Source organism: Dipodomys spectabilis, unplaced genomic scaffold (assembly GCF_019054845.1).
Source record: "Dipodomys spectabilis isolate Male_0828 unplaced genomic scaffold, ASM1905484v1 ptg000140l, whole genome shotgun sequence".
Taxonomy (NCBI): domain Eukaryota; kingdom Metazoa; phylum Chordata; class Mammalia; order Rodentia; family Heteromyidae; genus Dipodomys; species Dipodomys spectabilis.
In genome coordinates, this window is record NW_024870817.1 from 33,907,072 (window position 1) to 33,922,505 (window position 15,434).

General features: G+C 40.5%; 1 protein-coding gene across 3 annotated transcripts in view; it reads right to left on the reverse strand.

Annotated features, from left to right (window-relative positions):
* Positions 1-13,953, reverse strand: part of Ipo11 (importin 11) — a 127,366-nt gene extending 113,413 nt beyond the window's left edge. For 2 of the 3 annotated variants that reach the window (XM_042690747.1, XM_042690749.1), the window contains exons 1-2: positions 13,798-13,953; positions 10,123-10,208 (exon numbers count right to left, since the gene is read on the reverse strand). In XM_042690747.1, coding sequence (XP_042546681.1) covers positions 10,123-10,149 — 27 coding nt within the window. In that variant the 5' untranslated portion in view covers positions 10,150-10,208; positions 13,798-13,953. The remainder of the gene's footprint in view (positions 1-10,122; positions 10,209-13,797) is intronic. The other variant, XM_042690748.1, reaches the window with a different exon arrangement.
* Positions 13,954-15,434: the final 1,481 nt, after the last annotated feature.

A 15,434-nucleotide genomic window follows, 5' to 3' on the forward strand; every position in this document is an offset into this window, starting at 1 on the left:
AAGCAGTAGAACGTCATGAGAAAAAGACAACTCACAAAATATCAGAACAAATGACCTTGAGTTCAGCAAGTATTCTCAAAGCAATTCTAAAATACAAGGAAAAAGAAGTCTACCAAAATTTTAAAATGTACCCTAATGATATCACCAAGAAAATGTAGAATGGGGGGGGGGGGGGTGAGGGGATAGTAGGGTGTGGGGGGTGGGGGGTGGAGAGGGGTAGGGATGGTAAGGGGAAACAGAGGAGGCAACAATGCTTGATAAGAAATGTACTATCTTGCCCATGTAAGTGTAACCCCTCTGTTTTGTTTTGCAGGAAATTAAGAAAATGATACAAAAATTTATATGAAAATGCAAGGGTCCCAAATTTTTATATATATATAAAAAGTTGAAGGTGAAACTTGAAAAAAATAGAGTTGCATGCCCTAATTTCAAAACTGAGTACAAAATTAAAGTAACCAAGACAGTCATCGCACTGGCACAAAACCAGGGATGTGACAACAAAACAAATGGTATTTTCACAATAATAAAAGAAAGAAAGAAAGTGTAGAATGAAATATTCACATATCATATACATAATGAGGAACTTGTATTGAGTATGAAAATATACAAAGAAAATTTGTGTATAGACATATGCATTCATATAGACATATGTATATACATATTAGAGATTATTAAATAAAAATAAAATTGTCATTTGTACAAAAGTGGATACAACTAGAAGACATCATATTGAGACAAGCCAATGCACGTTAAGTATAAAAACTTATCTACATACCTAATTGCTTAGATGGTTGAACACAGAACATGAATCAAGCTAAGGAGACTATTTAGCAGGAGCAGGAAAAGAGAATGAAACAATAAAATGAATAATTGGGACACTCTGCATATTATGAAAACAGTCTAGAGAAATTCACAAAAGCTGATAATCAATGGGTAGATAGGGTGGAGGACAAACAGACTGTAGGCCAGTGAGGAGTAAGGAGAGGGGAGTATGCTAACTGAGAGAATAAAGGTTAATATTGTTGAAATAGATTATTTGCAACTACTTAAACAGAACAAGGTAACCTGTCTGAGATAATATTGTTTGGAGAAGGGTAGGAAATGCACAGAGGAAGTGAAATTGATTAGAATATAGTGTGAAATTGTGGGGATGTAACAATGAAATTCCTCCCCTCTACAAATGATACAAGCCAAATTTTAAAATGAACTCTAACAATTTAGTAATACGAAGGTAAATCAATCTAAAATCAGGCAAAGAATCTGACCAGCAACATGAACAAGATACAAAATCACTAATAATCATTTGAAGAGATGTTCAACATTAATCCTTAGGGAAATGAAAATCAATATTAAAAGAAAAACACATAACAACTTTATTTCTATTCACTACAAAGCTTACAGTCGAAAAGACAGTGATTCCCTAGTGGAGTTCAACATTAGCGGGAGTTCTAATGTGAAATCTTGCCTCAAAAAAAAAAAACAAAAAACAAAAAAACAGAAAATGGGCAGGAGGGGTAGCTCTGTGTAGTTAAGAAGGTCTGCTTACCATCACAAGGCCCTGGGTTCAATCTCTTGTACAGCCAAAGGAAAACTAAGATAATCGGAGGCACAGAAGCAAAATCAGAACCCTTAACACTGCTGATGGGAATATAAATTTGCACAGCCTCTGAGGAAGGTCTAATAGATCCTCAAAATGTTAAACACAGAGACACTATACAATCCAGCAATTCCACCTCTAGGAATATACTGAAGACAAATGAGTATACTCACAACAAAATGTGTACACAATGTTCACAGCATTATGCATACTAGCCCAGAAGTGAAAACAACTTAATCATGGGACAAACAGGTAGTTCATCCTGTAGAATTTTATACAGTGGACTACTGTTTGTCCTACAAAAGGAACAAAATTCATTAAGATGCTAGTAATACATTAATGAAACCTGGAAACAGTAAGCTAAGTGAAAGGAGCCAGACACACACACACACACACACACACACACACAGAGCTAAGTGAAAGGAGCCAGACACACACACACACACACACACACACACACACACACACACACACACACACACACACACACACACACACACACACACACACACACAGTGATTCTACTTATATGAACTGTAAGTAACCAAAAAGTAAGTAAAGGGATTATAGGAAAATGTTGAATAACTATTGATGGGAATGGTTTCTATTTGTAACACTGAAAAGATAACAAAATTGGTTTTAGTGGATAGTTGCACAACCGTACATACACTGAACCAGTGAAAGTGTACACACTTTCAGTAGGTGAACTGGACAGTCTGTGAATTCAGGTTTTTATATCTGTCTTTCAAGAGCTCTGACTATGTAAAAGTCAAAATCAGCAAGAATCAAGGAAAACTGATCAAGGAATGAAAATATAACTAGAGTATCCATAACAACAGATGTAGTCAGACACCAGTTGCTCACACCTGTAATCCTAGCTACTCAGGGAAGCTGAGATATGAAAATCCTGGTTTGAAGCCAGTCCCAGAAGGACACTTTTTTTTTTTTATGCCAGTCCTAGGGCTTGAGCTCTGTCCCTGATTTTCTTTTGCTCAAGGCTAGCACTCTACCACTTGAGCCACAGCACCACGTCCAGCTTTTTCTGTTTATGTGGTACTGAGGAATTGAACCCAGGGCTTCACACATGCCAGGTAAGTACTAGACCACTAAGTCACATTCCCAGCCCATGGATTCTTATCTCCAATTCACCACAAAAAAAAAAAAAAAGCTGGAAGTAGAGGTCCATGGCTCAAATGGTAAAACACTACCTTGATAAAAAGCTCAGGGACAGTGAGTCAGTGAGTACAGGCCTTGAGTTCAAAACTTAAAAAATAACAAATGATGTTAGGGTAAAGAACAGTATTTATCCAAGAAATTAAAGTAAGGTAAGGAAGAAGACTTTTTTTCTTTTGAGACAAGACCTTGCTCTGTCTAGGTTGGCCATTCAAACTAGAGGGCTCTCAAACTCAGAATCTTCTTGCTTTCATCTCATGTACTAGAAGTAGAGATATGTATTACCATTCTCAGCCATGAGACTTTTGACAAAACCCAAAGTGATTTCAAACATGATAGTCCCAGTGCAGTATTTAAATTCATTTCAGTTTTAGTAATTTGGACAAAAATCTTCTCTGTACATGCATTATATATCTTTGTATCCCTGCAAAAAAATGGATTAATTAGTAACACTTCCTGGAGACCAAAGACGTTGCCATATACTATATTTCCAAATACACTTAAGGTAAAGAGCTACATTTCAGGAGACTGGGAAGGTAGCTCAGTGGTAGAGTGCTTGCCTTGCATGCATGAGGCCCTAGGTTCAATTCCTCAGCACCACCTAAACAGAAAAAGCAGGAAGTGGTACAGTGGTGCTAGCCTTGAGCTGAAGAGCTCAGGGACAGTGCCCAGACCCAGAATTCAGGCCCATGACTGGCAAAAAATAAAAATAAAAAAATAAAAGTAAATAAAAAAAGAACTACACTTCATGTGGACTTTTAAAAATTGATCCATTTGGAAGGAAAAAAATATTAAACAAAACATATAACATCAAGGAAGACCTTTTTCCTGCTTTCTCTTGCCTACTCCTAAAATTATGCAACTCCTCAAGAGCTACAAATAGCCATATATTTCTCTTATTAAACACATATCAAGAAAGTATGTCCATGTGCCAATGTCTGCCTATAATCCTCACTGTTCAGGAGTCTAAGATCTAAGGATTATGGTTTGAAGCCAGCCAAGAGAAACAAACCTAAGAGACTATATCTCCAATTAACCAATAGAAAGACCAGAAATGGTGCTGTGCCTCAAGCAGTATTGTACCAGTCTTGAGCAAAATAAGCCAAGTGAGAATGTGAGGCCCTTAGTTCAATCCCTAGTACCAGGGGCCCTGAGTCCAAGCCCCAGTACCAGCACACACACACAAAAAAAAAACAAGTATGGAAATATAGTAAACATGCCAGATTTAAGTGGATGATGATATGGTCAGTAATCATACTCTCTTCAAAAAAGCCTCATAACAGAGAGCTTAAAAACTTGGTCTTCAGTAGCAAACACAGAGAAGCAACAGTCTCATCCTACTATCTGGATTTGTGGTAGCGAATTTGTGGAGGCGATTTTTCTCACTAAGAGGCTCTGGGTCTTATAATCAAACAGTTTTAACTGCAAATAATCTTTTGTATGAAGCACTTAATATCCTTACCATTTGATGTTCATAAGAACAATAAAAAAATCAACCTAACTCATTATTTCCTTCCCTTTTTAAAGGTTCCCTTATTATACACTATACACTTCCAGCACATACAGGAAAAATACACTTATATGTTAGCAATAGTGCCTTTATCTTCATTTCTAAATATTCTCTCTTTTTTTCCAGACCTGGGTCTTGAACTCTGGGTCTGGGTGCTGTCCTAGGCTCTTTTTGCTCAAGGTTAGTGTTCTACCACTTAAGCCACAGTGTCACTTCCAACATTTTCTATGACTAATTGGAGGCAAGAGTCTCACAAACTTTCCTGTCCTAGTTGACAAGATCTGAGATCCTCAGATCTCAGACCCCTGAGTAGCTAGGATTACAGGCGTGAGCCATCAGTATCCAGCTCTTAGAATTCTTTATGCCATTTCTTGCATTTCTTTACAAGATAATGTATTAGACCTACCTTCCTAAAGATAGCTTTTTAAAGACATAAAAATGAGTGACCTGCAGTCCCACCTAGTGGTAAGTAGTAAGTATTACACCCAGAAGAGGATATGCCAAGTGTTCAGTCAAGGGTAAAATTTACTGTAGCCACTTAGCCAAGAAAACCATCTGAAAATGCAATGGAGTTTTCAGGATTCAGAAGAATAACCCAAAGAATAATGAGCTCTTGAGAGAAAAAAAATGGCATTTTAAGGATAATATAATTCAAGAAAAGTAGGATTCAAAATGAAAACCTCATCTTGGAACAAAACATTACAACCAAAGAACTTCCTTACATCTCCTAAACACACACACACACACACACACACACACACACACACACACACACACACACAGGCTGCGAATGTGGCTTAGTGGTAGAGTGCTTGCCTAGCATTCATTCATGAAGCCCTATGTTCTATTCCTCAGTACCACATAAATAGAAAAGGCTGGAAGTGGCTGTGGCTCAAGTGGTAGAGTACGAGCTTGAACAAAAGAAGCTCAGAGACATTGCCCAGGCCCCTGAGTTCAAGCCCCAGGACTGGCAAACACACACACACAGTCGGGCACTAGTGGCTCACACTTGTAATCCTAGCTACTCAAGAGGCTGAAAACTAAGGATTGTGAAAACCAAGGATTCAAAGCCATCCCAGGCAAGAAAGTCCATGAGACTCTTATCTCCAATTAACCACAGGAAAACCAGAACTAGTGCTGTGGCTCAAAGTGGTGGAATGCTATATAGCCTTGAGCGAAAAAGTTCAGTGACAGCACCCAGGCTCAATTCAAGCCCCACGACCAAAAAACTAAAGCAAAACCAAAAAAAAAAAAGTGAGATTTTTTTTTTTTTGGGGGGGGGGGGGAGGGTCAGTCATGGGCTTGAACTCTAGGCAAGCGCTCTACCACTTGAGCCCCAGCATCACTTCCAGTTTTCTGGTGGTTAATAGGAGATAAAGAGTCTCATGGACTTTCCTGCCCAGGCTGGTTTTGAATAGTGAGTGATCCTCAGATCTCAGCCTCCTGAGTAGCTAGGATTACAGGTGTGAGCCACTGGCACCCACATTCAAAGTGAGATTTGAATGTGCTTTTTAGACTTACTTGAAGAAGGAACTGAACAAAATGTAATGCAGTAAGGAACAATGGAATATAAACACAACTCAGAAACTCAATCAAGAACATATATTAGCAGGTCGGTGGCTCACACCTGCAGTCAGTCCTATGTGCACAAGAGGCTGGGATCCAAGGATAGCAGTTCAACAAGCAGGAGTCTCTTATCTTTAACTGACTAACAAAAAGCTGGTATGCCTCAAGTGATACAGCGCCAGCCTTAAGCAAAAAAGTGAATGGACAGAATCAAGGTCCTGAGTGCAAGCCCCAGTTACCAGTCCCTTCCTCCCCCAGATGACACTTACAGATAAATGGAAAAGTTTTAATTAAAGACAATAAGTGAAGGAAGAATTCAAAGACTATTAAAGTAAAAATGTTAACACATTAGAAAACTTACAGGAAATTTTATTATTTTGAGAAATCAAAATTCCAAAAGAAAAACTGTTAGCTGGGCATTGTGATCCATGGCTATAATTTTAACACGGGAGCATGGGAAATTCAGGCCAACCTGAGCTAAATAATGAATTCAAGACTTCCTGGACTACACAGGGAGACCCCTTGGTCATAAAAAAAAAAAAAAAAAATGCTTCGGGGACAAAAAGCTTAAGCTTAAATCTAACCCACTTCTAGATCTTCTAGTAATATAACTAGAATGAGATGAGGTGGTGGATGACAGATACCATGAAATACAATTGATAATTATGAGGGATAATGGGTAGAGATGAAGCTCCCTTATACTAATCTGTCTAATGTATTTTTTAATTGGCAACTGATGGGGACAGAGATCATTCAAGTTGTTCACAGCAGATATTACCTCTTGTGGAAACATCTAAATGCATTCAACAGTAAAGAACTCTTTTATCAAAAATGCAAAGATGTAAGGTGTCTATTATTATACCTAGTTCCTTGCTCAATTGTGTCTGATCTACAAAAACTTGAGCTGCTAATACTCAAGTTCACTTAACACAGTATAAAGGATACAGTAAATGTCATGATGAACAAAACATTAATTTGAGTTGCAAGTCAGTGACAGACTTTTAGAAAAGGTGAGAAGAAAGAAGGCAGGGGATAAAAATATTCCTAAAGGAACGGAGAACTGTTTGACATCTAAAGAGAGGACTACGAGTAAACAATACAGTTAAAAAAATACAACAACAACAAAAAAAAAACAAAACCAAATAAATGGCCTGTAATCCTAGCTACTCTGGAGGCTGAGATCAGAGGATCAAGGATCCTCAAGGATAAACGTTCAAAGAGGCAGAAAAGTCCATAAAACCCAAAGAACTACTAAAAAAACCAGAGGTGGAGCTATGGCTTGCGGGGTAGAGCAAAAAGGTCAGGGACAGCAGTTAGTGAAGAATACATCAATCCAACAAAATTTAGCAACACTTTGCACTGCAGGTATTAAATAAACTCTGGGTTCTCTAATTAACTTTTTTAGTACTGTGATCTCCAACAACTGATATTTCTAGGTTTAACATCAGACTTGTCTGCTTTAGTCATTAAATATGCACTGAATACCTACAAATGCTAGAGATTGCTATATATGACTGAGATACAGAGATGAAACAAAAAGACAAAAAAGTCCTGCAGAACATATTTTCTAGCAAGCTGTGATCAAAACACATATGCTTAACTGTACCTCGTATAACTATACATTTTCACATCACACCAAAGAAACTACTCAGAGGAGTTGAGGACTAGGTTACTGGTTTTTGTTTTTTGTCGGACATGGGGCTTGAACTCTGGGCCTGAGCACTGTCCCTGAGCTCTTCAGCTCGAGGCTAGAGCTACCACTTGAGTCACACCGCCAGTTGGGGCTTTTTCTGTTTAGGTGGTGCTGAGGAATTGAACCGAGGGCCTCATGCATGCCAGGCAAGCACTCTACCACTGAGCCACTTTCCCAGCCTGAGGGCAAGGTTGTTAATCAACCTTGGGCTTCTCCATAGAAACAAGTGGAAAACATATGTGTCTACTTTCAGTGAAATACATCAACTGCTATTCTTCCCTTGTGCAATCAGTTCCCACTAGCTAGGAAGCTCCTGACTATTTATAAGCTAGTCTTGCCCTTTAATGTCATTCTAGTCATTATTCAAGTCCTCTACTTAAAAAAGCTCTTTCCTAACTGCCACTCTACAACAGCTCACTCTGACTCTGATAGCTTCTCTCATTTTTTTGCATAAATCTGTAACTAGGGGCTGGGAAGGTGGCTCAGTGGTAGAGCGCTTGCCTTGCGTGCTTAAGGCCCTGGGCTCGATTCCTCAGCACCACATAAGCAAAAAAGAAAAAAGTCGGAAGTGGCACTGTGGCTCAAGTGGTAGAGTGCTAGCCTTGAGCTGAAGAGCTGAGGGACAGTGCCCAGGCCCAGAGTTCAGGCCCCACGACTAGACCCCCCCCCCCAAAAAAATCTGTAATTATTTGACATTCTGGTATATTTACTGTAATAATGATACAGCTTCTTCATCTGAATTTAATCTAGGGACTTCAATATGTTCAAAGTTGTGTCCTAGAATCTAAAATAGTATCTAAATGAAAATAGGTGTTAAATGAATGAACTGTATGAATAAAATCCAATAAAGCCTTAGAAAGTACTCATTCTCACTTCTCCAGCCTACTCAGTCTAACTTCCAGAGTAACATTTCAGCTTCTTGCAACTGGTAACTTCATTTACATTTACAGTATTGACAATGAAATAGCCTCTGTTAGTTACACACTACTATGAAAGAAGAAAAAAAGTTTTTCATTCAATTCTACACAAAACAAACAACAATTAAAACATACTATAAAAGCACATGCTGCTATAGAAGAAGAGGAAAACTTAACTCTAGGGCACCTAGGGAAAACTATATGGGAGGCATAAATAAGAGGATCAAGGCCCAGGCCAACCCAGACATAAATGCAAGACCTTTTTAAAAAGTAGCTAGGAACAAAAAGGTCATGGTTCAAATGGTACAGCATTTGCCTAGCAAAGTCAAGGCTCTGAATCCAAAACAAACAAACAAACAAAAACCAAAAACCTAGAGAGTAATGGAGAGTTGGAATGAGGACAATATAGTTGAGAATTTGGGGTTTTGGGGGGGCCAGTCCTGGGGCTTAAACTCAGGGCCTAGGGCTCTGTCCCTGAGCCTCCTTGTGCTCAAGGCTCACACTCTGCCATTTGAGACATAGGACCATTTCCAGCTTTTTCTGAGTAGTTTATTGGATATAAGTCTCACAGACTTTCTTGCTTGGCTAGCTTTAAACTGTTGTCCTCAGCCTCCTGAGTAGCTAGAATTACAGGCGTGAGCCACTGGCACCCAGCTTAGAGATTTTTAAGAATGCCCAAATTAGCCAGGCGCTGGGGGCTCACGCCTGTAATCCTAGCTACTCAGGAGGCTGAGATCTGAGGATCGCGGTTCAAAGCCAGCCCGGGCAGGAGAGACAGTGAGACTCCTATCTCCAATAACACCACCAGAAAACCGGAAGTGGCGCTGTAGCTCAAGTGGTAGAGCGCTCGCCTTGAGCTGAAGAGCTGAGGGACAGTGTCCAGGCCCAGAGTTCAAGCCCCATGACCGACAAAAAAAAAAGAGAATGCCTAAATTCCAACAACTTAGTTACAACTCAGTGCTGTAAACTGAAATGATCATCTAAAATTCAAATGTTGAAGCACTAATCCCAGTACTCTTAGTATTTGGAGACAAGAATTTTAAGGTGGTATAATGCGTAAAGGTAGGTAAGATCAGGCCAGGGTTATTCAAATAATCAGCCCTTTTGTTCTGCAAGCCTGAAAAACAAGCAATTTTAAGGTTTCAATATTTGTGTGTGTGCTGGTATTGGGACTTGAACTCAGCTCAAGGCTGATGCTCTACCACTTGGGGCTTAAGTGGAGATAAGTGTCTCACAGACTTTCCTGCCTGGGCTAACTTTAAAGCACAATCCTCAAATCTCAGCTTTCTGAGTAACTAGTATTGAAGGCTTAAGCCACAGGAGCCTGGAATTATTCTTTTCTTTAGAATCTGGCTGCAAACAATGATTCGTATTTTTCCATCCATCTTTTTTTTCCACAGTATCTGTCCTATAAAAACACTTACTTGGAGAGCCTCCTTTCACAACCAGTTATCATTATTTTCACTCCCTTATTAAAACACAGTAGGATTTTATTTTAATCGTGGAAGTTTTCATTAGTATTCCCATTTACCATTGAGGGAATGATGCTCCAAAAATGAAGAAATCACTAGATGGTATTAGTTCCTATTAATCGATTGCTTGAGGAATATCTTCATCTGTATCAATATTTTCTAATCACCTATATCATGAAGTAACTTCCACTTACTTTCAGGCTTTGAATCTGCTGCAGCATGGTGTATATTTTTTCAGCTGGGTTTGTACTTTCTGCAATCTCTGCACTGCTTGAAATAGCTTTAAAATACAATTTGATTAATTACTTAGTCTATTAAAACTTCCCACTACTCACATTGGCAAGCAATATTAAATACATGTAACTTTTCTAATATAAAAAAAGTGATAAAAATTAAACAAAATACTGTATTACTAAAAGTATAGGCTCTCTGAGTATCTTTTAATGTAAATGTTCTTAAAAGCTTTCAAATTTTTCTCTTCAGTTATTATAACTTGGTGAATAAAGAAAGCATTTGTTAAATGAATATATGCACCAAGAAAAGAAAAAAAAGATAAAGGGAAACCATTAGTACAGGGCCCTAATCCAATAACTGGTGTTACAAGAGGACTGCGCACTGGTATCCTTTTGTCCTGAGAGGGAATGGGAGAGAGAAGAAGGAGGGGAAAGGCTGGAAGAGGAGGAGAGAGAAGCAAAAGAGGAAACAGAAGCTAGAAGAGGAAACAGAGGAGAGAAGAGGGAGATAAGGGAAGAGAAAGAAGGAGCAGAGTCCTAAAATGATTCAGAAAATGGCTTATGAATCTAGATATACCTATGACCTTATGAAAGTTACCACTTCTGAGCCTCAGTTCTTCAAGCAGGTAAATAAAACTTGATCATGAGCCCAAGACCACTGCTGATTAAAATAAATGATAGTGTATTTTTGCATGCTTGTGAATGACCTTGGGAATCTTCAACATTTACCAAATTAGCACCTCTCAAATTGTAACAAATTGGTGCTGGGAAGGTGGCTCAGTGATAGAGTGCTTGCCTTGCATGCTTAAGGCCCTGGGTTTAATTCCTCAGCACCACATAAGCAAAAACAAAAAAGCCGGAAGTGGCGCTGTGGCTCAAGTGGTAGAGCTCTAGCCTTGAGCTGAAGAGCTGAGGGACAGTGCCCAGGCCCAGAGTTCAGGCCCACGACTGGGCTTCCCACCCCCCAAAAAAAGAAATTTGCAATCGTTAGTTCTATTCAAAAGATTCTGAATCAGATTCTGCATTTTAAGAGACATCCAGATGATAGGCATATTTGTTACAATTTTTTTTTTGGGGGGGGTCCAGTCGTGGGGCCTGAACTCTGGGCCTGGGCACTGTCCCTCAGCTCTTCAGCTCAAGGCTAGCGCTCTACCACTTGAGCCACAGCACCACTTCCAGCTTTTTTCTTTTTGCTTATGTGGTGCTGAGGAATTGAACCCAAGGCCTCATGCATTCAAGGCAAGCGCTCGACCACTGAGCCACCTTCCCAGCCCATATGATTGCAAATTTCTAAGAAAGTCCCAGGTGATACCATGTACCAGATTTTGAGTAAGCTGGGTATAGAAAATCAATCCAGCTTAAGCTCTTCAAAGCTTAAAATTGTGGGCTTATCTGTAAATCAGCCTGATTATTTAGAATATCAAAGAGATTCCAGATACATACACCTGCACTACTTGTGTCTAGTCATTCCCTCAAACACTCTGAAATTAACTGGTAATCTTCACCAGATGTAGAAAAAGAAAAGAACATGAGTGGAGCTACAGCTCAGTAGTAGAGGACTCTATACTATGTACAAGGCTCTGGGTTCTATCCAAGCAGTAGGGTGAGGGGAAGAACAGACATTATACATACCACACATAGACACATACAATACAGACATCAAAATGTAACTAAACACATTAGCTTTCTCAAAATATGGATTTTTAAAAATCTCACTTTTTAAACTGTTATTATAAAAGTAATGTACAGAAGGGTTACAGTTACATGTCAGTTAAAGAGTACATTGCTTTTTGGACAACATCACCCCTTCCCTCTTGGGAGTTTTTCCCTCCCATCACCACCCATAAGTTCTACAGTTCATTTTCAACACAGTGTCTAGTGAATATCACTGCTGCATTTGTTTAGGCTTTGTCCCTCCATTTCTGTGCCTCCCCTTCCCCTCCCAAAAACAGATAAGCAAATTTTGATAAAAAGAAAATGAAAACATCAACTAAGAAAAAACTCATTTCCATTTCCTGGTGTTCATTTCGATAAATATTATTCTGTATGATGAAAGACATATAGTATATTTTTATTTCTGGAAAAATCTTCCTATGTTTCAAATGCCTTGTAAATAACAAGGACTTGGCATTCTGGTTTAGTTCTCATGTAAATATTCATAATGTTACAAAAATCTGGAGATTTTTCTACTATTACCAAATAATCTTTGCATACTTATCTAAAATTTCTAATAGTATTATTACAACCAATTGTATTTGTGGTAAGTTTTCTTTTTGGTTTTAAAAAGTACAAGCAGGCTGGGAATGTGGCTTAGTGGTAGAGTGCTTTGCCTAGCATGCATGAAGCCTTGGGTTCGATTCCTAAGTACCACATAAACAGAAAAAGCCAGAAGTGGCGCTGTGGCTCAAGAGGTAGAGCACTAGCCTTGAGCACAGAGAGGCTCAGGGACAGAGCCCAGGCCCCAGAACTTGAGGGGTGACGGGGGTGGCGGTGCAATACATCATCCTGCCCAGGTGCTCTAATATATAACCACAAACCATGGTCACAATTAAGCTGTTTCTATGATTCCCAGTGCTAGATTCCATGAGGAGTGGGAACCCCTCAATCCTATTATAACCAATAGGAACAAAACTTCTAATTCTCCAAAATATTCCTCAGTGAAGATAAATATAAGAAGTAATGCATGCAGTGACTGTCTTGTATAGGATAGTCACTCTGTCTTAACCCGAGTCTCTGTATTGACAAGGTGCAAATATGTGAAAGTGAAGAAACAAAATCCCTGTCCACGAGAGTGGAAGGACATCATGGCTGCAAACTGGTCTTCCTCACTCTCTTCTAAAGAATAATCCAATCTCAAGGCGCTTCTGCACTATAACGGGGATCGCTCCAGTTGTACTGGGAAGGAGGCACGGTCGGTTGCAACGTTGGCACCAACAGGCAATTTACGAGTCCCTGCTACTTACTCAAATCACTTTAAGATTACTTCTCTCACACACCACCACCCCACAAAATCACTGCGAAAAATGACACATGAATCGGGCCTCAAAATAATTTTGCTGAATCACAAATATCCCCAAAGATTAAAGCTGCGGGAGTCGCAAGGCTTGAACACCGGCGGCCATACCTCAGCCTAAAAGCTCCTTTCCGAAAAGGTCTACTCCCTATTTACTTTTTCACTGGAGGCCAGGAAGGGTCTGACGTTAAAAGCTTTCACAGTACGGCTCTCAGAAGCGAGACTGGGGACCCTGCAGTAACAGCACACCGTTTTGTACTAAAAAGGGCAGCCTCTCAAAATCTGCACTATTTATCCTCCCAAGGGCAAATGCACCACCCAGGCCTAAGACCCGAGCCACAGAGAGAACCCGGAGATCGGCGCAGCCTGGAAAACCACCTCTGTCACCTCGCACCTCGATTCCTCCACACCCTGCTTCCCGCTGCGGGCTGATCGCGGGGCCTGGCGCCCGGGGACCCCGGGGCTACAACGAGGCCCGACACTAAAGGCCGCCTTGGCCTCGCCGGTGCTAGCCCTCACCTCCGGGAGACCGGGTTCCTTCCTCGCTTCTCTGAGTCTCCGCTGCCCAACCCACTCCGCGCTCCCACTCGCACGCGCGCTGCGGCTCTCCGGCCGGGCCTCACCGTTTGGTTCGGTCCGGAATAGCCAAGTCCTCTCGTTTACACTCCTCAGCACGAACTGGCGTCGGTTAGTCCCGCGCCCCACGCTGCCAGTCAACACGCTGCCGCCTACTGATGCCGAAAACAGCTTCTAGGAACGCGCCATGTTCCGCGTCGCAACTCGCCACGTCACGGGCGCGCTAATATTACGTCAAGGCTTCCTGAAGCACGTGGGGCGGGCAAAGGAAGCAGACCATAGGCTAATGGCGAGGAGAGGAGGCGGGGTTTCCTGTTCGAACCCAAAGGCGCCCGGTATCTAAATCAGTGGTGTGCGCTTGCGCGTTTTTATAAAAACCTGGAGCCTTCTTTACCAAGATCTGTAACCATGGCAACCGTGGATCATCGTCAAGCCAGCCCCGGGAAAATCAATCCTCTCCTGAGCTGACGGAAACTGAACTCAGAACCAGTTTATCCTCATTGTTCTAGATATTAATGGCTTGTTTTACAGTTTTCTCACAGCAGAGATGAACAGAATCCTCACTCAACTCGATCCACCGTGTGGATTTCTTTTAAATTTTTGAACTCCTGGATTTAGTACTCCAAAGAATGTAAATATTTATTTTTACTTTTTTATTATCATGCATTAGTTGTATAAGGGGGGGGCTACATTATAACACTTCCACACACGGATATGATGTATAAAAAAACTCTCTCTGTCTCTGTCTCTCTCCTCTCTCTCTCTCTCTCTCTCTATCTCTCTCTCTTTCTCTTTCTCTCCACCTCCCTTCCTCTCCCTCTTCCCATCACAGTGCCCCCCTCCTTCCCAAAAGTTTCAACAGGTCTCAGTGTTCTGTTTTCCTAGACGCAACTTTCAACCACCTCCTTCATTAGCCATCCCCCTCTCTCAGTGGCATCCCAACACACTGGATGAAGCCTGCCCCACTTTCTTGTCATTCAATTTTTCCTTTTGGGGTCCTGTCCCTCAGATTTTTTGCTCAAGGCTGCCACTCTGCCACAGCTCCACTTCTGGCTTTTTACTGGTTAATTGGAGATTAGTCTTACAGACTTTCCTACCATGAATGGTTTTGAACCATGATCCTCTGATCTCAAAACTGCTGAATAGCTAGAATTATGGGCATGAGCCACCAGCACCTGGCTCATCACAATAGTGTTTATAAGTGAATATTTTTATCGGAGAGAGAAAAGTATAACCATGAAATTAAAAGTCAATATGTGTGTAAGGAATCAGGAATGTTAGAGGTTTGTGGACGTTAGAAATGCCAAGGAATCATTCTTTTCTATAGTCTCTGGAAGTAACTCAGCCCTGAACATAATTTTGAGCTTTGTCTCAAAATCCAGAGATAATAAATTTATGTTGTTTCAAATCACTCACTTGTTAAAGCCGAAAGAGAAAACGAATATATGCCCAAATTGTAGTCTAATTCGTTACACATAATTTTACTATTACAACTTGTGTAAAATTAGGTCTTGGACTGCTCAGATTTACAATAGACCTCATTAGATGTTTATAAATTAAATTGTACCGAGTTTACCACATACAAGATTAGGAAATTGTATCTTTAAGAAATGATTTTGCCGGGCGCAGGTGGCTCACGCCTGTAATCTTAGCTACTCAGGAGGCTGAGATCTGATGATCGCGG